The sequence below is a fragment of the Musa acuminata genome, chromosome BXJ3-9 (genome assembly GCF_036884655.1).
Source record: "Musa acuminata AAA Group cultivar baxijiao chromosome BXJ3-9, Cavendish_Baxijiao_AAA, whole genome shotgun sequence".
Taxonomy (NCBI): domain Eukaryota; kingdom Viridiplantae; phylum Streptophyta; class Magnoliopsida; order Zingiberales; family Musaceae; genus Musa; species Musa acuminata.
This window is the reverse complement of record NC_088357.1, coordinates 47,848,860-47,869,690: the sequence shown is the minus strand read 5'-3', so window position 1 is coordinate 47,869,690 and position 20,831 is coordinate 47,848,860. Positions and strand designations below refer to the sequence as shown.

Below are 20,831 nucleotides of genomic sequence, written 5' to 3'. Positions count from 1 at the left end.
CATTGTTAGTTTGAAGTGATTAATACAAGTACCGAATCCGAAGCCTGCTAGCGATCGGTTCGGGATGGCGTCCTTTTCGGCGCTAATGTTCGCTGTTGAATCCAGCAACACGGAGGCATCACAACCCTGTCGTACGCATGCATGCAGCCACATCGTGTCAGTCAGGAGGGCAATATATGTATCCATATGGATATGCATGACAATTAACCATGAGCCTCCGTGCGCTTACCCTCACGAAACAGTCATGGAAGAACAATCTCAGGAGTTTTGCAGGCAGCGCCGAGTTGTTCTTGACGCTTGCCCACACCAAGTCCTGAGCCATGTCCTCGGCCTGAGGGCACAGCTTCTTGTAGAAGTGCGAGTTGTTCTTGACGCTTGCCCACACCAAGTCGGCCTGAGGGCACAGCTTCTTGTAGAAGTGCTTCTTCAGTTCATCTGCTTGCCCTCCGGAAGAGAGGCCAAGAAGCACCACACAGGCCAAAAAGGAGGAAGGTGGCCTTCATCTCTGCGCTTGCCGTTTGCTACTGCTTGATAAGTAAGATGAGATTTCCTAACTGTTTGAGGAAATCTCTCTACTGAAATTCTCTAATCTGTCGAGGAAAATTCTCCCTTTTAACCTGTATAAAAGGAAGGAGGATATGTTAATAACAATCAACTACTTCTACAACTTGTTTATCTATTTATTTTCTAACATGGTATCAGAGCAGTTCCTCCTTGGCGTATCGCCGTGTGTTAGCCAAGCGGCCAAGCGGCCACAGTAACATGCTGCCTCAAGCAGAGTCACTGAAGAAGCACAAGACAGGGATTCAGAGCCAGTAACGAGCATCGTCTTGGCTCTGCTCATCCACTTCTTCTCTTTCTTCATCGTCGGTCTTGTTTTTCTTCGCCGGCCTTGCTCCCTCTCCTATTTGCTGCTTACAGCAGACACTCTCCGTCGTCGTCATGCAAGGAGGAAAACATTCTCTCACTGCCTCCTCAATAGCGGTGAACAACGAACAGCAGTGCCTTCCTCGCTTCCCGGCCAACAGCAGTCGCAACTGCTGCATCTTCCTCTACCGCAGCAGCCTTCGCTGCCGCTTCCCTCTACACAACGGCGCCTCCTTAACGGCGATGTCCTCCTCCTCAATAGCTACGAACGGCGAACGATGGTGTCTTCCTCGCTTAGTCTTCCTTGCTTAACGACAGCTGCTGCGTCTTCCTCATTCGCTGTCGCGGTCGCTTCCCAGCCAGCAGCAACCGCAACTGCTGCATCTTCCTTCCTCTACCACAGCAGCTTTCGCTGCTGCTTTTCTCTATACATCTAATTGCTGCAGATTTCTCTCACTGCAATTTCCTTGAGTAACATTGCAGATTTTCGCGGCCATTTCCCGGCGAACCGTAGTCTTGAGTACCGCTGCAGTTTTCGCAGCCATCTTCCGGCGAACTGCAGCCTCTACAATCCGCTGCAACAAGCAGCAATCAACAGCAGCGAACCACAGTCTTGAGAATCGTTGCAGTTTTGGCGGCCTTTCGGCAAACTGCAGCCTCTACAATTTGTTGCAGCAAGCAGCAATCCACAGCAGCTGCCGACAACTTTGGGCACTGTTGTAGATTGCCCAATCTGCCGCAGCAATCTATAGCAGCAGCCCCCTCCCTCATTCTCCACTTCTTAAAAAAAAAAAAAAAAAAAAACGAAGAAGAAAAAAATGTCTTCGTTCACTTCTTCTGATGTTTCAGTTCCTGTAGGGTCTCCCACTTCTTGTTCTTCTACAGGGCTTATCTCCATCAATGCTGCCACGCTGATACCCTTTAAGTTATCAAAGGGTGGCAACTATGCGTCCTGGCGAGCTCAATTTTCTAATCTTTTATTTGGATACGACTTGCTAGGTTACATTGATGGCTCTTTCAAATGTCCTCCGGCCATGCTCAACATCCCCGGCGATCCCAGTCCAGTACCCAATCCAGCTCACAAACTATGGCTACGTCAAGATCGTCTCATCCTCCAAGCCATTCAAGCTTCAGTTGCTGGATCTGTTGCTCCCTTGATATCTTCATGTGTGACAGCTGCTGATGCATGGTCTACACTGCAAACCACCCTGGCAAATCATTCGCGTACTCGCAAGCTCAGTCTTCTATCCAAGCTTATGGTGACAAAACAAGAGGGAAGTAGTATCTCTGATTATCTACAACACATCAAGGTTATCATTGATGACTTGGCCTTAATAGGTCATTCTCTATGTGACGAAGAGGTTGTCATTCATACCCTCAATGGTCTCGACATCGACTACAAGGAATTGGCTGCTGCAATTCGGGCACGCGACTCGCCAGTCTCTTTTGAAGATCTCTATGATAAGCTGACTGACTACGAGATGTACTTGAAGCGTGCAGACAAACTACCTGGATCAACTGTCACTGCTCAAGTCAGTCATAAGTCTAAACGGAAGAGCACTCGGTACTCGCCGAACATCACCCAAGGTTTGGCTAATGCGCCTCTTGATTCTGTGAGTTCCATGCAACACCCCTCCTATCCTCCTAGTCATCACTTCTCGCAAAGTGGCAACTCCAGCCATCATCCGTCTTGGCGTCCTGCCCTACCGAGCCATCAAAGACGGGTCGTTTGCCAACTGTGTGACAAAGTCGGCCACTCCGCTAAAGTTTGCCGGTCTCGTCCCCGCCTCCCTGCTCCGTCACACTGGCCTCAGGCAAATCTCCTAACTTCTCCGACACCTAGCCAGTCCAACTGGATTGTCGACTCTGGTGCCTCTCATCACATCACCGTTGATCTTCAGAATTTGTCTCTTCACAATCCCTATGGTGGCGATGAAGATATCATCATCAGTGATGGTAAAGGACTTCCTATAACTCATACTGGTTCCACAATGCTTAATTCTGACTCTAATACATTTACGCTCGATGATGTTTTATGTGCTCCTCATATTAAACGCAACCTCATTTCTGTTTCTCAATTTTGCAAACATAATAATACTTCCATTGAATTCTTTCCTGATTCTTTTCTTGTTAAGGACTTGAGCACGGGGGCATCATTGGTCCAAGGCCCGAATAAAGACAATATTTACGAATGGTCGTCAACCTCTCGAATAACCCAGCCCACTGTTCATTCTTCTGTTGCGGCTCCAATTGTTGTGTGGCATCGTCGGCTTGGTCATCCCTCGTCCTTTATTCAGCAGAAATTATTATCTCGTCACTCTCTTCCTCTTTTTAAGTCCACTAATTCTATGATGCATTGTGATGCTTGTCTTAGTAATAAGAGTCATCGGCAGCCTTTTGGCTCATCTTCCATTTCCTCTTCTAAACCTTTTGAAATTATATATACTGATGTTTGGGGTCCTGCTCCAATCTTATCTTTTGATAAGTTTCGATTTTATGTTATTTTTGTAGATCACTTCTCTAAGTACACATGGATATATCCTCTTTCCCATAAATCTGACGTTTCTCGCATTTTTTCCACTTTCCAGAAGTTGGTCGAAAACTATTTTCAGTCTACCATTAAGACAGTCTACTCTGATGGTGGTGGTGAATATCAAGCCCTGGCATCCCATCTCTCAGCTTGTGGCATTCAACACCTCAAGTATCCCCCACATACGCCTCAACTAGTTGGTTCTGCCGAACGCAAACATCGGCATATAGTAGAAACTGGACTCACACTTCTACATCAGGCTTCCATGCCTTCAAATTTTTGGACAACAGCCTTTCAAACTGCTGTCTACCTAATTAATCGAATGCCTACACCAGTTCTACAATACCGGTCCCCCTTTGACACACTATTTCACAAACCCCCTAACCTTCGTAAACTCCGAGTGTTTGGTTGTTTATGTTATCCTTGGTTACGTCCCTATGCCTCTCATAAGTTAACATCCCGATCTACTCCTTGTGTCTTTATTGGTTACTCACTTGAACATAATGCTTTCCGCTGCTATAATCTCCACACTCACAAAATCTTCATATCACGTCACGTTGTCTTTGTTGAGTCTAACTTTCCTTTCCAAACCCTTCCATATCCTGCCATACAGACCACTTCACTATCTCACTGGGGTATACCTTCAGTCCAATCGGACGAGCCTCCCATGACTTCGTCTACTTCCTCCCCTCCTGATCCGCACTATATCACTCCAGTTCAACACTTGCCCGTTCCTACTCCACTCCACTCTTCCCCAATTGATGGGGCAATATGTTCCGAGACACAACCATCCTCTTTATCTCCTTCTTGCCCAAGTGCCCCTGACGTGTCTCCACTTGACCCGACTTTTGCCACAGATCCTCACCCAACATCACCTCCCAATCCTGTCATCTCTAATCATCCTATGACCACTCGCTCTAAGCATGGTATTTTTAAACCTCGTCAGGTACTTAACCTTCAAGCTATCATGAATTCCTCATCCCCCAACGTTGAACCCACCACCTTTACTCAAGCCCAAAAATCTCCACATTGGCGTATTGCCATGAGTGAGGAATATAATGCCCTCCTCCATAATTCAACGTGGGATCTCATTCCTTTCCATCCTTCACAAAACATCATCGGGTGTAAGTGGGTCTTTAGAATTAAGCGGAACCCAGATGGCTCTGTTGCCCGATATAAGGCACGCTTGGTCGCCAAAGGGTTTCATCAACGACCTGGGGTTGATTTCACTGAGACGTTTAGTCCTGTTGTTAAACCCACTATAATCCGGCTCATCTTGAGTCTGGCTACCACTAAAGGCTGGCAATTACGACAATTGGATGTTAATAATGCATTTCTACAGGGATCTCTATCCGAAGATGTTTTTATGCAACAACCCCCCGGTTTTACTCATCCTCAGTATCCACAGCATGTTTGCAAACTTCGGAAAGCCATTTATGGACTTCGTCAGGCTCCGAGAGCTTGGTACACTGAACTTAGCTCATTTCTTATTTCTGTCGGCTTTCTTAACTCCAAATCTGACACTTTGTTGTTTCTGCGACATTATCATGGAAACACAATGTATATTCTGGTATATGTGGATGATATTATTATCACAGGCAACAATCCCATCAGCATTCAAGCGTTCATCAAACAGTTGGCAGCTCGATTCTCGCTTAAGGATCTCGGACCCTTGAGCTACTTTCTGGGCGTCGAAGCTACCTTCACATCTTCCGGTCTCCTTTTATCACAACGCAAGTACATTCAAGATTTGTTATTAAAGACAAACATGCAGGATGCAAATGCAGTTACAACCCCCATCTCTACTAGTGGTTCTCTCAAATTATCGGATAGAAGTCCTGCTACAGAACCCACTCAATATCGCCAAGTTGTTGGCTCTTTACAATACTTAGCTCTCACGCGCCCAGACATCTCATTTGCTGTCAACAAATTATCACAGTTTATGCATCAACCATCTACTTTACACTGGTCTGCGGTCAAGAGACTTCTACGATATCTTAAAGGGATCTTAAATCATGGACTCTTTTTTCGTAAACACTCTCCACTTTGTCTTCATGCCTTTGCCAATGCTGATTAGGCAGGTAACCTTGATGATAGAACATCCACATCAGGGTATATTATCTTCCTTGGTGCACATCCAATCAGCTGGAGTTCTAAGAAGCAAAAGACAGTCGCTTGGTCTACAACTGAAGCTGAATACCGTGCCATTGCCGCTACCACTGCAGAACTCAATTGGATCACAAATCTACTCCAAGAACTCAACATCGATTCCACCCCTATAATATATTGTGATAACATTGGAGCTACCTATCTGTGCGCTAATCCGGTATTCCACTCCCGCATGAAACATATTGCTATCGATTTCCACTTTGTACGCGATCAAGTTATCCGTCGTCAACTTCGTGTTTCTCATGTTCATACGGCAGATCAATTGGCCGACTCATTTACGAAGCCTCTAGCTCGTAAACTTTTTGCATTACATCAGTCCAAGATTGGCCTCCTTGATCGGAGCACCATCTTGCGGGGGCATGATAAGTAGATGAGATTTCATAACTGTTTGAGGAAATCTCTCTACTCTGTTGAGGGAAATCCTCTAATCTGTTGAGGAAAATTCTCCCTACTAACGTGTATAAAATGTATAAAAGGAAGGAGTTAATAACAATCAACTACTTCTACAACTTGTTTATCTATTTATTTTCTAACACTGCTGCTAGTATGAATCCGCTAGCTGGCTACATCCGTCGAGCTTTAAGCTCCATGCTGCCCTTTATATACAAGATTCGAGAGTAAGATCGAGGGGCTGGCGTCAGTAGCCTGGCGCCGGGGCACCACGATGACGGGACGATGTTTCGTGGCTCGGTGAGCACTGCTGCTCACCGGAGGAGACCGGAAGGTAATTACGGTGCATTAAAGGCGCCAACAACCGGCGTAAATACAGATCACCTTTTTCTTTTGCTATTTCCTTTCATTTTCTTAGATATATATATATATATATATATATATATATATATATATATATATATATATATATAATTAGCTGGAGTTAGCTGGCAGATGGAGTAATGGGCATGATGAATGCTTCGCTAGTGTAAAATGCCAACGACAAGAGGATTTGGAAGGAGTGGAATTAATGGATATACTGACAGTGGAGAGTGAATGAGCGAGCGGTGACGTGGTTTTCTGAAGGGTGATAAACCACCACCACCACCACCACCACCACCACCAGCAGCCGGACTCAGCTCTCATAGCTTCGAGTGGGTGAACTGAATCTGATCTCCGGTAGTTGGAAACAAGAAAAGCCACCCTCTTTAAGAGCACCTTATCACATAAGGCAAAGGAGAGAAGAATTCAAGAAAGCACCGCATCACAATTTACTTTATTTGCTTGAACTCTTCCATCTCTAACTATGCTTCCCCCTTGGCCTTCGTCGTATGTCATATTGAAAGAACCCAACTAAACCCACCCGAGTGACAAGGGGGTGGGGTGGTAGGTCAGTGGAGTCAGCATATATCGACCTACGGGAGTCGCAAAACGTTTCACAAGTAAAGAAGGGAACCGTGAGAGTTCATTTACTCGGCATGCAACAACTTCCGCACAGGACCGAGGAGAGGAGAGGAGAGGAGAGGCTTCAAGAACGCACGATGGTGAGTTTTTCTTTTACCCATTTCTTATTATTATTTACCTCATCCTAATGTATAACAAGAAATAGCTTCGCATCCAAAGAAAGAGGTAATGACATATCCTCATAGTAGCGAGCCAAAATAAAATAAACCCAAGAAAATGCAATCGACCAAAAAACACACTCAAAGCACCACAAAATTCCACAGATGACCGATTGCATGTTCAACGATATAAATAGATACATACATACCTTGTTCGGGAGTCTTCCTTCGAATGGGCGGCTCCTCCTTCCCTCGTTCGGCCGACGACGATGCCTACAACCCACGGAGAGAGAGAGAGAGAGACCTGTTGATTTGATGTCGCCATGTTGGCGCCCGTGTCAACAAAGTAACGTCATCCCCACCGACAACAGCGTATAACGACGAGGGCTCTATCAGACCCCCCCCCCCCCCCCCCGCATATCGCACGTAGACAATCAGCCACCGCCCATTCGTCGGACGCAAACCACATCGGGTAAACCGAAGTGGATCCCACGTTGCCATTTACCAGGCGGGTATGAAACCGGGTGAAGTGGTCCTTTGTTTCTTGTTTATTAGCCAATCAATCAATAAGAAGGATCGATCGATCGATCGATCGACTGGGATTCACTGACGGTTCAACAACACGACTTTTAAAGACACCCGGCCCACTATGTGCGTGGCCAGCAAGTCAAAACACATGTTCGATGATATAATAGATAGATAGATAGATACATACCTTTCGATAAGGACCGATCGCATCATCATCAACACATCCATGGTTTGGCAGAGCCTCTTCATCCACAGAGGACGCTTTTTTGTATCTGAGGATTTCAACGCCCAAGTAGTCGATGGTGCCACGAACGGCCACATGAGGCTTCCCCACCTTCACCCTCACAGCAGATATCTGAGGGAATTGAAGTAACGTGGTATTTGCAATCAAGTGAGCTACCGACTCCAGCAGATTCTGAGACGGACCCTCCACCACTTCCTTCAATATCCTGCACATCCACCACCAACTCTAATGTAATCCACATATGATGACATGCAATCCAAGTTCTTGTTAGTTTTGCCAAACAAGAAGAAAAACTTTTTGATTCACTTGGCAACTCAAGTGAAGATTTCACGGAAAAGTAGTGACAGCAGTGATCTATCATATCATGCTCTCAAAACCAAATTTCCTGACCAGACTCTACACTTCCATCTATTAACCACACACACACACTAGCAAGCTGAGAAGAAGATAATTGCTATCACAAAGAGAGTTTCCAAAATATATCAGTAGATATGAAGGATCCATAAGCCAAATTAACAAATAGAACCACCTTTTGAAATGTTCACTCCTATGAAACCCACACTTCCTCCTGGGAAAGAATTTGAAGAACCCATAAACCAATACTATTTTTATAGGAACAATTGGAACATGCCACTGATAAGCTGATGCATACATTGTCCTGCAGGATTATTATAAGAGCATTTGACTATATTGTTGTGCACCACCCAAAAGTGAGTTCTTTATATGTTTTTTGGGTTCCTGAAGTTTTGAACCTTGCGGATAAACCATCCCCAGGCCTCAAGCTCACATTTTGCATCTTTGTCGACTCTCTTCAAGTTTATCAAACCAAGTAGGAAGTTTGTGCACACCATTATGTACAGGAAGAGTCATCGTCCTTGATGTGCAAGAGAGTAAAGGCCACTGAGTGGTCTTGGCACACATCCGGGAGAGGTCGGCATGGCATGTCACCCATTTTGCATGGTGATATGATTCAACCTATCTTCACACGACTGTTGGCGCCACTAACCTAATTATATATTGTACCAGAAAGATAATACCAAAGCTAGAAGTGAGGATTGTGCAAATGCATGAAGGATAACATATTGTCAAAATGTTTCCTAGATTCTCTTTTTGCTCCAATGGTACTGTAGCAATAGCACGAAATATAAACCATCATTCCACACTCTGCAACAACCCTCCTGCTTGCATCCATTCTCATTCTCTCAATTTCCAATATTCCATGGAGGCAGGTCACCTCCTGATGCTTAAGACATTCTCATCACATTGTGTGCTATATTAAGAGTTCTCATTTCAAGAACTAAATAACATATGGTCTTCCCTCCATTCGCAAAAGTTCACATAATGCCTCAACTGTGAGCTCATTTTTGCTGTCCATCTTGATAAAATTATCAAAGGTACTATTTCATTCTAAAAAACTACTTGCAAGTTCAAAGGCTCACATTAGTCTATGAATATTAATATGGCTAAGTCAGGATGAAAACTAGTGAATTGGGTGTTCTTTAATAAGATGTATGACCAAAAGAGTTGATGAAAAATTTAGCAGCCAGTATTTTTAAAATAACTTTACCAAAAAATATAATGAACCTATCTTTTGCTTAGAAGAAAAATCATCTCTAAACTTTACGTATGGTTGTGGCCTCAGGTCATCCCATCATTAGGGCCTTAAACTTAGAGATGAAATAGTCAAGTCAGTCACGGGCCATTTCTGCAAACAAGCTGGTTAACATTGAAAAAAAAAAGAAAAAAAGAAATGGTTGATCGAGCATGAAATCTAACCCCACCCACCACTAAAACAGAGATGCAGACTACTAGGTACCAAGACAAACAACTCTGCCGGTGGCCATAGCAGATATATCTTAAGAGGAAATATATCAACTGTTTATAACTGCTATAAGTTTTATTAAAACAGACATAATGTATAACCACTGCATTGTCAAAAAGGAAGAGGGAAAAGAAAAAGGAACAGTTACCGGTAAATAGCAGTATAGCTGACTGTGTCAGAAATGTCATCAGATTTACCAGCATTGCTCAAGTCCATCCAAGCATCCACATCGATCACAAACTTTTGCCCAAGCTTCTTTTCCTCCGGTTTCACACCATGAAATCCATGAAACTGCAAGCCCCTTAGTATCAGCTTGTCTTTATCAACAAAATCACGTTCACCCATGGATGATGAACCTGTTGAAGTATATAAGGTTTCAATTTTCAGAATATGCAACAACAAAAGAAGATACCTTGATGTATTGGCTCCAACATATCACTTAAAAAATAACATTTAAGTTGGTTTCTATAAAAAAAAAAATTGCATTGATGAAAGCCAAAGAAATTAAATACTATAAATGAAATGCAGCTTGACATAGATACCTGCATCTGCAGATATAAGGTTCAATTATGTATCACTACACGGAGGCTTTAAACTTGCAGTTCAAGAAGGATGTAGGATAAAGACGAGATAAACAGAGCTCGAATAGCCAACAAGCACAATGCGAGACTTACTGTTCGGTTCTTTATGTCGGATTCAAATGATAGCAGCTTCCCCAGTTTCATGAATGTGCAAGTACGCTAAATAAACAGTACTGACAACCATATCTGAAGACCAACCTTTCCTACATCTTGGTTGCTCCCGACAGCACGTAAATGGCTAACCTTTTTTCTTTTCGAACGAGAGACAATATGGTGACCGGAGCCCGAAAAGACCGACTTAAATCAACCAAATCCGAGGAAGACTTCTTTTGCGAAATTGGAGCTGAAGATATCAACGACAACAAAAAGAAAGAAAAAAAAAAACCTAGAATGCAATTTTAACAACCAGCTGCAGGTTTTCGAGTTCAAACAGCTCGATGGAACCCAATACCCTGTCTCGAAGATCTATGTCCCTAAATTCTTCACTGGTTTCTATGACCAAATCAGGACGGTCCTTCATTCGATTGGAAACCCTAGAATGCAATTTTAACAACCAGATGCAGGTTTTCGAGTTCAAACAGCTCGATGGAACCCAATACCCTATCGTGAAGATCTATGGACCGATGTTCTTCACCGGTTTGTATGACCAAATCAGGACGGCCCTTCATTCGATTGCAATCCGTAAATCGTTGCAAAAAAGAAAACTCAAAATAACTTGCAAGGAGGCAGAGATCGATTACCTTCGCGCAAGACTCCGTCTCCACAGTTCTCTCCCATGTCACCACATGGCACACATGATATTCCCTAACATGTAAATTAAAAATGCCTTGCCATATGGCCACCAGCTAACGCAGCCAGGTTATGACACAGTATGTCATGATATATTACTGTAATTGTGCCTGGCCAATTTCTGTTACAGCCAGGTTTGAAATCGAAAGTTCTCGATATCCTTTCTCTTTCGTGATACCAAACATCTGCTTGCCCTTTTAACTATGGTGCCAAATATTTCCTACATGGAAATATTTGCTCATGGTTTTGTCGTATCTTGTACTCTTTTTGCTTGCTTTTGGATTTGAGTTCTTTTCCCCCATCATATATATACAGATTTATGATAAATATCAAATAACAATATTGTCCAAATAGATTCTCCAGTTAGAAGTTTGGGAAGGTTGTTACTTCTCTAAGATACTAGTTCCGATGTACGAATCTTTCATTTTTCAGGTGCATTGACTGGGGCTATAACTACACCACTCGATGTACTGAAAACAAGATTAATGGTTCAGGTAACACGTACTTCTTCTAGACTTGTTCTTGTGTGTGGGAGCCATAGATGGATGTTTCGCTTCATTTGGCTTGGGTAGCAGGGTTCAGCAAACCAATACGAGGGGGTAATTAGTTGTGCTCAGTCGATTTTGAAAGAAGAAGGTCCTGCTGGCTGCTTTCTTTAAGCTGTGATTCTTCCTGATTGGTGCTTTGTGGCCATTTCATCAGCTTAGAAAGTTCTGCATCATCATCCTAATGATGACCTTGTGCATGGAGAATTACCAATTTCTATGTTGCCATGTGTAGATCTTGCATGACTACTACCTAAGATTAAGATTTGGCCTTTTGAAAAATGTGTTAGTGGAGTCACTTCGTGGTTACAATGCTAATAATCATCTAATGTTTCAACTTTCAAGAAACTTGATGCTCTACACCAAATCTGGTAAGCCTTGTATAATTAGCAATCATGTTCTTCTTTGGTAAAATGTAAATTTAGCTACCATGAAATGGCCTGCAGTCCTGATTTTGTCTTTGAACTATATATGTTTGGTTTTTTGGGTACCCATGTATGTCTAGTTCGCTTAAATTGGATTTGGTACCCTTTGGGTGGGAAAGTAAGTACCTATTGGGGGATGGGTTCGAGTTTAGTACCTAGAATAGTTAAGTTGGGTTCGAGTCTCATGCTTTTAAATTTCTTATTATTGTTCATGGATCTCTTTTAGGGTGCATTTGTTGTTCCGATTTGCTTGTAATAACATTTGTATGCTTGGGGTGTTGGGATTCAATCTTTACATCCCAGGTGCAAATCTATTGCAGATCTGAAAACTGATCTGGAAATTTCTGCTTTCTATCCCTGCAAACAGAAGCCAAGACTAGCCCAGTGACAGGATTCTGGAGCAAGTATCTTCTGCAGGATTCCAAAAGGCAATCCACCTGACTGGCTTCTGACATTGGGGTGGAAACTCCACCAGGCTATGAGACTATTTTGGGAGTATTGCAACTATATGTTAATTGTATGTTATCAATGGAATCAATATGTTGTCAATTTTTTTTCTAGGAAAGATAAATATATTGTACTTTTCCGAAACAAATTATCAACTTTATGGACACAGTCATGAGTAAAAAATAAAGAATTCTCAAGTAAAAAAAGAAATATTTTTGATAATATACAGAATAGGTGTAGCAGGATGTGTTGTCAATTTTATTGTATGATGATAAGAATATGAAGATCTTATTAAGTGTTTCATGTTTTTATAATTTTTAATTAAAAATTATGGGTCTTAATACCGGACAAGATTATTTTTTTTATTTAGATGTTTGATCGTATAAATTGGTTGATGAGGAAGAAGAAGTCGGAGGTGATTGATGGAGTATGTAATGATATTTTTATCAAAATAATGAAAAAAAGATAATCCCCATAAATACCAATTGGAGTGCGCCATTGGGTTAAAAACTAAATAATATAATTTTTTTTATTATAATACCCATTAAAGTTTAATTTTAGTTTTCCTTTATGATTAATAGGTTTTATGTTATTATTTTTTGTTTCTTTTGCGGAAGCGTGATGATCCACTCCCAACCGTCCGATCGCTACGATGCCTAATCTTCGGTAAAATCCTGGGCCCCTTTTATCGGACGGCGGCCGCGCCATTTGGTTCTGCTTTCTCCATTGGGAATTCGGGGACTGCGAATGGTTCCAGAGAGGAGAGGGCGAGGATGAGCGGGAGCGGGGCGAAGAAGGTGGCGGAAGCAATACCCGTAGCCACGTGTAATCACACATCCATGCCGATTTCATCAAAACACACGCAACGGCAGCTGCGCTTAACGGGTCGGAGTCCGGGAAGCAATACCCGTAACCACGTGTAATCACACATCCATGCCGATTTCATCAAAACACACGCAACGGCAGCTGCGCTTAACGGGTCGGAGTCCGGGAAGCAATACCCGTAGCCACGTGTAATCACACATCTATGCCGATTTCAAAAAACACACACAACGGCGGCGGCTGCGCGCTTAACGGGTCGGAATCTGTGAAGCAATACCCGTAGCCTTATCTAATGCTCCAAACATGAAACATTTTTTATTTTAATTGAGAACTGAAACTAAACCCGCAACCGTTATTCACTTCAAACTAACAATGTTCCCAGGTTTCAATCCACAAAACCCGAGCCTTATTTGCAGTACGAGTTCATCAGCGCCTCCACCGGTATGCCACGGAGACTAGATGCCTTCTTCACGAAGTGGTTGACCATGGCTTATATATATATATATATTGATTGGCGTTGCTGCTGGTGTCGAAGACAACAACAGTTTCCTCGGCATTGTTGTAGCTCCAATAAGTAACTCTAGCGGGCAATGCGATGATCTCTCCCTCATGGCAGTTGATCATCTGGTGCTCGTATCGGAACCTCTGACATTCTTTGCCTGTCTCCTGCTCCCATATTTGTTTGGGTTGCTGGAAGGATGGGAACGTCTCTAGGAAACCAAGGAACACTGTTCCAATGATTCCCCTTCCTGCATCCATCATAGACCATCGTCGAGCTTTAAGACAATATATATGACATGGAATTAAATCATCATATTCAAAAGAGCACGATGTATATGCGTGAACGAGCCTTGCACAATATAGACGAGACGTGGTGGGCTGGAAATGGATGGCAAGAGAAGGCCTCTCGGTTGGATGGTACGACGACATGCAGCCACACCCACACACTGGAGCTGTTCAGTAAACTGGTTACAGTACTCTGTGTAGCCAGCACTCAACAGCACCCAAAGAGAGAAAGAGAGGACAATGGAAAGGGAGGTGGCCATGGCTTAGTGTTCTGCACAAGGAACGGAGCGAGAGTGATGAAGGGGAGTGCAGAAGTGGGAGGATATTTATAATCGGTTCATTCGAGAGTTGTGTGGAGTTCGGTTGCAGGGCCACGAGTGTTTCCATCGCCTCTCGTGTCGCCGCATGCAGAGGATTGGTTTGATGGGGAAGGATAGATGCTTGGGTTTGGTAGGAACGAGACGATTTCGGTTGAGAGGCCAACTGCATGCTGCGAGATACATGTTGTTCAAATTGTCCTCTCTTTGAGCTGGGTTCAGTCCATGATTATGAGCTGCATTAGCTCGGGCTGAATGTATCACCTGCAATACATACAAGCAGATGAGTGTTTTGAGAGGCATCCATCCTGAGCTCAAGCAAAAATTTGATGACGAAATCCCCAATGATTGATTGGGGATATTAAATACAAAACCTAGTTCTTTCGGTGGCTCGGTGCATCCCCATATGATTCCTGATAAGTGGATCTTGGTTTCCCTGAGTTGTCATGCTTCATCTTAGATTACATTTTTGAATGGATAGACGAGTCCTTGTAGAGGCTTCAAAAATATTGCTGTTACCTGCCAAAACTAATTAACCTGGAGCCTTTTCCTCTCTCTCAATATATTGTATATTGTCTCCTTTGGTTGGAGGACGTCAACTTTGGGTGGACTCTATTCGCTTGTCCTAACCTATGTCCTTGTCCTACATATTTAAAGACGATAAAGTCGGACCTATATAATGTACTAGGTCAAATTTCGTGGACTCTATTAAATCACGCATTGATTTGGTCCACAACAATCAACGTGGTCCGCCGAGATCACCCGTATTTTATTGACCAACAACTAATAGTCATGCCCTGTATCTTATTCATCATGGTAATGTGATTTAAGAGACTCTACCATTCGATTAGAATAATATCAATACATGAAAGCAAGACACCGCCGCAGGCTGCCGTATGGTGACAAGGTTGACCGTTGACCATGCTTTTCTGTTGACATTTTGACCCTCGTTGATGCATTACAAGAGTCGAACCCCCCCAGTCACCGACTGTGATTGCACCATCTCAGATCGGACGGTCGAGCTCGTCGCATGCACCGTCTCGATCGTGTGCTCTGGGAGATAGCTCACCCGATGATCACGCCGGGCTATCGAGATCGCCAACCGTCTGATACATCCACGGTCCCCTCGAGCGGATCTCAACCGCTCCCCGGCAGGATGGTTCACGCATCTCAAAGTCCCTTGATACCACCCGGGAATAGTCCTCTCGCGGCCGTGCTATCTTGCGCGATGAATCAACACAGTTTTGGTAAAATCAACGGTAGAAACTCTTCCACGTCGACATCGTCAGGATTTATACATAATTACGATCCTACCCCCAAGAGCCACCATAAGTGTGACCGCACTTCCACGCCATAATAGCCACTTGATGGGGTGAACGACGAACCGAAGGCAAATGGATAGTGGTCCTCGTCTCGCGACGCAGCGATCTTGTGCCTGCCTGCCTCTCAACGTCGGCGACTGGTGCGGCAGCCGGCGGAGGACCGCCGGGTTCGCCCGGATGCCGGACGGCGAATACGACGACGAGTGTGCTCCACTCGCGCGCCATTCGGCCCGGTCCTCCGCCACGAGGCTGCGGGGGCTGTGGCGGCGGATCATGAAGGAGAAGAGGAGGATCTTTAACCCGGCGTCTCCGGCGCCGATGGCTTACGATCCACACACCTATGCGCAGAACTTTGACGAAGGGTCGGCGTTGGCGGAGCCGGAGGACTTGTCCCGGTCCTTCTCCGCCAGGTTCGCCGTCCCCTCGAGAGTGCTGCAGAGAATAAGGTGATCAGGTCTCTATGTCAAATGTCTTATATGAGTTCTTCTCGTAATCTGTTGTTGTGTGAATTATTCCTGGTTTCCTGGCAAGCAACCTAGATTTTATGCTCTTTTGCAATTCAACCATTATACTCTGTTCCCTCCTCTTCCATGGATGACTTGATTTCCATTCTTTGGTGAAACCATTAGAAGAAGAAGAAGAAGAAGAAGAAGAAGAAGAGGATTTAGGGCAGAAATTCCATGGAAAAAGAATGATTTATAGGATTAAAAGAGGGAAAACAGACCAAACTTTGTCCAATAAGTCTCATCATTCTTTCCTCTGCTACCAAGGAACAAAAAATCCTGATGTAGTGGTTGTGGGTCTCATCGCACTCTTCACCGACATTTTCATGTTGAAGTGATGGAGGACGACTTAAATCGAAGAAGCCCCATCAAATCAGTTTGCCATTATATGAAGTTGGGTTTCTTCTTCAGAGTGGGATATTTTCTATTCCTCCTTTCAAGTGATGGGGATGGAATCACTCACTCTCTCTCTCTCTCTCTCTCTCTCTCTCTCTCTCTCTCCCCTCGGCCAATTGTTAGGCTTCTTTTGGCTTCCAAGTGTGTGTGATATTATTCCCTCGTGGATTTAAATCCACTGCTCTTAAATGTGATCAAACTCCAATTATGGGGTTGCCTAAATTAGGGAATCCACAGTGCATTTAAAGACACAAGCTGTTGTCCATGTTATTGCTCACATGCAGCTTCTGAATCTTATTGGTGTGCACATGAAGCGCGCTATATGTTCTTCCACAAAGAAACGATAGCAGTCTTCAATAAAGTAAAGAAGCTGCTGAAATGTACAATAATTGATACCTACAAAATCCTGCATGCATGCATGCATTTGTATGCAACCATGCAAAGTCAACTTTGCATGTCACATCTAGATTGCACTTAAGAATGAGATCATGTATATTGATCCTCTTCAAATCCTTAGAGATCTTGCATGAACAATCTTGAGGATGTAACCTCGTACAACAAAATCTTTCATCTCTTCCTTCATGATCAAGGAGACGCAGCAATGCCTCTCGATGAATCGAAGACACTCACATTTGTTGGTTAGTGTTCGGTGATGTACTGTTCGTTCGCAGGCTCCCCATGACATCCGGGAGATGGGTCAACTCTCCAGTTGGAATTGTCGCAATGACCCGCTTGGCCAATTGCCTGAATCCAAAGGTGGCGGATCCCATGTCGACGGCACGGGGTCTACCGCTCTCGAGAGGGAAGACTTACCACCAGCTTTGGGTGATTACTAATCATCGTCTTACTTCTCTCATGGAATCTCATTAGCCATCAAATATGATGGTTCTTTTAATACCTCTTCAAGCATTATTAAATAGTGAGGCATCATGGATATATACCTCTTAAAGCAATTTTTGCTTTCCACGTTGAATATTTCGCTATATGGAAATTGTCTCTCGAAGAAAACTTTGCAACATCAAGATTGACTATCAATTAATCATATTTTAGTTTTTAATATGAGCATAAAAATTATAATCATACTATTGTTATTGTTATTTGATGTCAGAATCTAAAATTAAATAACAATATATTCAATCTATGATATATACCTCTCAGATCTCATTTAGAATACGTTTCTTTTGATCTTAAAAAAATAATTTTTAAAGAGAACTAAATTATAAATGATGGAATATAAACTAAGGGGAGATAAAAATAGATCTATAATCTTTTTTTGTACGTAGTATTTAGGAGCATTATATCTATTTATAGATAAAATCCTAGGATAAACAATTAAAAGAGTCCTTCTCATTAAGGTCATCTCCAATAAAGAACACTATCATAATTGAACTTCTTTTCTATTAATCAATAATCCTAATCAAAATTTAATTAAAAATATAATATATCTTATCCAATTAAACAGAGTCACATGATCTAACATTCTCTCACTTAACTCATTAATTGGTAAGATATAAAAAATATATATAATAAATAAGATAAATTTTATTTAATAAAATAATAATACATTAAGTCTTTTCTAATGCAATTCATAATATCTCTTATAATATCATATTCAATCATAATATGTACATATATAAATATGAATAAATAGTTTTAATTATATAAATAAAAATATTAATTATGATATTTACTAAATATACATCACTATATCTTTTATGGATTGTTAATGAACCCAATTATAAGAACATGTTCTTTAAATACCTTAGCCTATAAGATCTTAGTAAATGGATCAATAATCAATATAATGAAACTTAGGTTTTCAATAAAACTTAGGTTCATAATGAAACATGTCTTAAGAATAATTTAGAAAAGAATCAAATAAAAAATATATTTTACGAGCGTACAGTTGGAAGTCATTTTATTGAGAATCTAAGTTTCATTATATTGATTATTGATCAATTTACTAAGACCTTACAATCTAACGTATTTAAAGAACATGTTCTTATAAAAAATATTTTCCAAATCATTCTTAATACATCGGCTTTGATTAAAATTTTCACCTATGTTTATAGGTATATCATTAGTTGAATAAAATTACATACCAAATTTCTCAAAGATTCGATCAATATATTTTTTATGAGATAGTTACATAATCTTTGATATATATCCCTAAATATCTCAAAGGAAGTACGTAAGTTGTCTCATCCATATTAATTATCTTAATTTTTTTATAAGAAATATCTTGATCTCATTCAATAAACCAATATCACTATTCGTAAGTAAAAATATAATTCACAAACTAATATAATAAAATTATTCCCACTCATATTCAAATATAAATATTGATCAATAATATTTTATTTAAATTTGAATAAAATAATAGTATCATAGAACTTGATATATCATTATATAGAAGTCTATTTGAGGTCATAAATAATTTTTTTTAAGTTTATAAGTTAAACTTTCTTTTCCTCTTTTTGCATCGTTGTTTTATATAAATTTTCTCATCCCATAAAAAAATTATTCATGTCCATGATGTAACTCAAAATTATAATAAGCTATTAATGTCATAATGATTATTAATAAGTCAATTTAAAAATAAAAAAAATATTTTACTATGGATAGTAAAACTTTTGACTACACGTCTAACTTCATGTCATTTAATATTATCCTTTAAGTTATATTTAATCTTAAATACTAATTTACAATAATTTTTTTTATAATTATTAGATAACTCAATGATTTTTCAAACAACACTCCAATCCATTAATTTTAACTATTCTTTTAGTTGTTCTATAAGTTAATCAATAGTGATATTAACATTCTATACGAGTTTATTAATATTATTTTATTATTTATTTTTATCAAATTTTTTATTGATTCGAGAAAGAATAACCTCTTGAATAGATTATTATTTATCTTTATTCCCACTGATTCATTATTATATAGGAATCTAACAAAAATATTAAAATGTTGATCCTCATCCCTAAAATTCATCACGCTTATCGAATTTAATTATTTTTAATATTTCTATCAAATTATCTCTTAAATTTATTTAGCTTAGCATACTAGTAGTATTAGTATAAAATATTACATGAATATATATATATATATATATATATATATATATAGTCATATTTCCATAGATCATGATCGAGGTAAATTTTTAGCTTTGGATTTTGTTTCAGCTTAGATAGAGATACAGAGTACAATGGTTGGTGTTAATAGATGATAATTCATAGAAATTAAGCTGTAGGTGATTGACGAGCGTAGCAGAACAGCTGAATGCTTTGCCCATTTATTTCTGCATTCCAAAGAGAAGCTGATGCACCAAACTGGCATAGTTGATCGATAGGCCATCAAAAGTACACATCAAACCGCAAAACAGAGAAGAAGACCATACACTACTACTACACTAAGTATTCACAATCTTGATCCATCTCCGATGCCTCACTTGAGCTTTCCCCGGAGCTTGACGTCGAGCACCTTCTCCAGCTTGGCAAGGACGGCCTGGTTAGGCACCGCCCGGCCGCTCTCGTAGTCCCCGACCACCTGCGCCCGCTCGTTGATCAGCTTCGCCAGCTCCGCCTGGCTCATCTTCTTCGCCAGCCGCGCCCGCTGGATCGCGTGCCGCACCTCCACCCCCACCCGTTCCAGCGCCGCCGGCTCCGTCGTCTCGTCCAGCTTCCGCGCGTACACCGCCGGCCCCGCAGCCTTCTTGTTCGTCCCCGCCTCGAACTTCTTCACCGCCTCCACCGCCGCCCCGGCGCGGATGGCCTGGTTCACGGCCTTGGGGTCCTTGAGCTCGACGGCCCGGGGCTTGCGCCGGCTCAGCACCACCGGCTCCCAGTCTTGCGTCAGGTTGCCCATCTATCGGCTCGGCATCTTCTTCGAGGATCGATCAACGGAGAGGAGGTCTGAAGAACGATTCCAATACTTCTTTCTGTAGGCCGGTTGGATATTTATATATATATAGAGAGAGACAGAGAGAGATATGGCGGTCCAGAAGGTTCCCGTGGTTTCTTGGGGAGCGGGTTATCTGATGCTTGACTGCCTTTGGAGGTGGACGAGTTGGTTCCAGAACCTTCCCGTTCCGTCTCTTGTGGCCAACGAGTGGCTGATGGCAGACGATTCAAATCTAATTTCTTCCAATGGTGAATCTGTCTCTTTAATCAATAAGTAACTAATCGAAGAAATATTTTTTTATAAAAAAAATTAATATATATATATATATATAATCTAATA

General features: G+C 41.7%; 3 protein-coding genes across 5 annotated transcripts; 1 reads left to right on the top strand and 2 right to left on the bottom strand.

Annotated features, from left to right (window-relative positions):
* Positions 1-557: 557 nt before the first annotated feature.
* On the bottom strand, positions 558-11,152 carry LOC135649005 (dihydroneopterin aldolase 2-like). 3 transcript variants are annotated; one of them, XM_065167092.1, is made up of 4 exons: positions 10,975-11,147; positions 9,802-10,009; positions 7,775-8,036; positions 558-617 (listed from the first exon to the last, which is right to left on the bottom strand). In XM_065167092.1, the coding sequence occupies exons 1-4, from the start codon at positions 11,009-11,011 to the stop codon at positions 573-575; spliced, it is 552 nt and encodes a 183-aa protein (XP_065023164.1). In that variant the 5' UTR covers positions 11,012-11,147; the 3' UTR covers positions 558-572. The 3 variants fall into 3 exon arrangements, with proteins under 3 accessions (XP_065023164.1, XP_065023162.1, XP_065023163.1); XM_065167090.1 differs by lacking the exon at positions 558-617 and adding an exon at positions 7,198-7,363 and having other exon boundaries at positions 10,975-11,152; XM_065167091.1 differs by lacking the exon at positions 558-617 and having other exon boundaries at positions 7,590-8,036; positions 10,975-11,142.
* Positions 11,153-15,737: 4,585 nt separating this feature from the next.
* Positions 15,738-17,559, top strand: LOC135649393 (uncharacterized). Its single transcript, XM_065167688.1, has 2 exons — positions 15,738-16,133; positions 17,258-17,559. The coding sequence occupies exons 1-2, from the start codon at positions 15,760-15,762 to the stop codon at positions 17,454-17,456; spliced, it is 573 nt and encodes a 190-aa protein (XP_065023760.1). The 5' UTR covers positions 15,738-15,759; the 3' UTR covers positions 17,457-17,559.
* Positions 17,560-19,856: 2,297 nt separating this feature from the next.
* LOC135650180 (multiprotein-bridging factor 1c-like) lies at positions 19,857-20,538 on the bottom strand. Its single transcript, XM_065169378.1, has one exon. The coding sequence runs from the start codon at positions 20,454-20,456 to the stop codon at positions 20,037-20,039; it is 420 nt and encodes a 139-aa protein (XP_065025450.1). The 5' UTR covers positions 20,457-20,538; the 3' UTR covers positions 19,857-20,036.
* Positions 20,539-20,831: the final 293 nt, after the last annotated feature.

What these genes read in the sequence shown, in the direction of transcription:
- LOC135649005 (XM_065167090.1), bottom strand. Translation starts at nt 11,011, where the DNA reads ATGGGAGAGAACTGTGGAGACGGAGTCTTGCGCGAAG. An exon ending in AGCTATACTGCTATTTACCG is followed by an intron (nt 8,037 to 9,801) that starts GTAACTGTTCCT and finishes GTGGATGTGCAG; the next exon opens with GATATTGAAGGAAGTGGTGG. An exon ending in CGATCGGTCCTTATCGAAAG is followed by an intron (nt 7,364 to 7,774) that starts GTATGTATCTAT and finishes TCAAATCAACAG; the next exon opens with GTCTCTCTCTCTCTCTCTCC.
- LOC135649393 (XM_065167688.1), top strand. Translation starts at nt 15,760, where the DNA reads ATGGATAGTGGTCCTCGTCTCGCGACGCAGCGATCTTGTGCCTGCCTG. An exon ending in AGAGTGCTGCAGAGAATAAG is followed by an intron (nt 16,134 to 17,257) that starts GTGATCAGGTCT and finishes GTTCGTTCGCAG; the next exon opens with GCTCCCCATGACATCCGGGA.
- LOC135650180 (XM_065169378.1), bottom strand. Translation starts at nt 20,456, where the DNA reads ATGGGCAACCTGACGCAAGACTGGGAGCCGGTGGTGCTGAGCCGGCGC.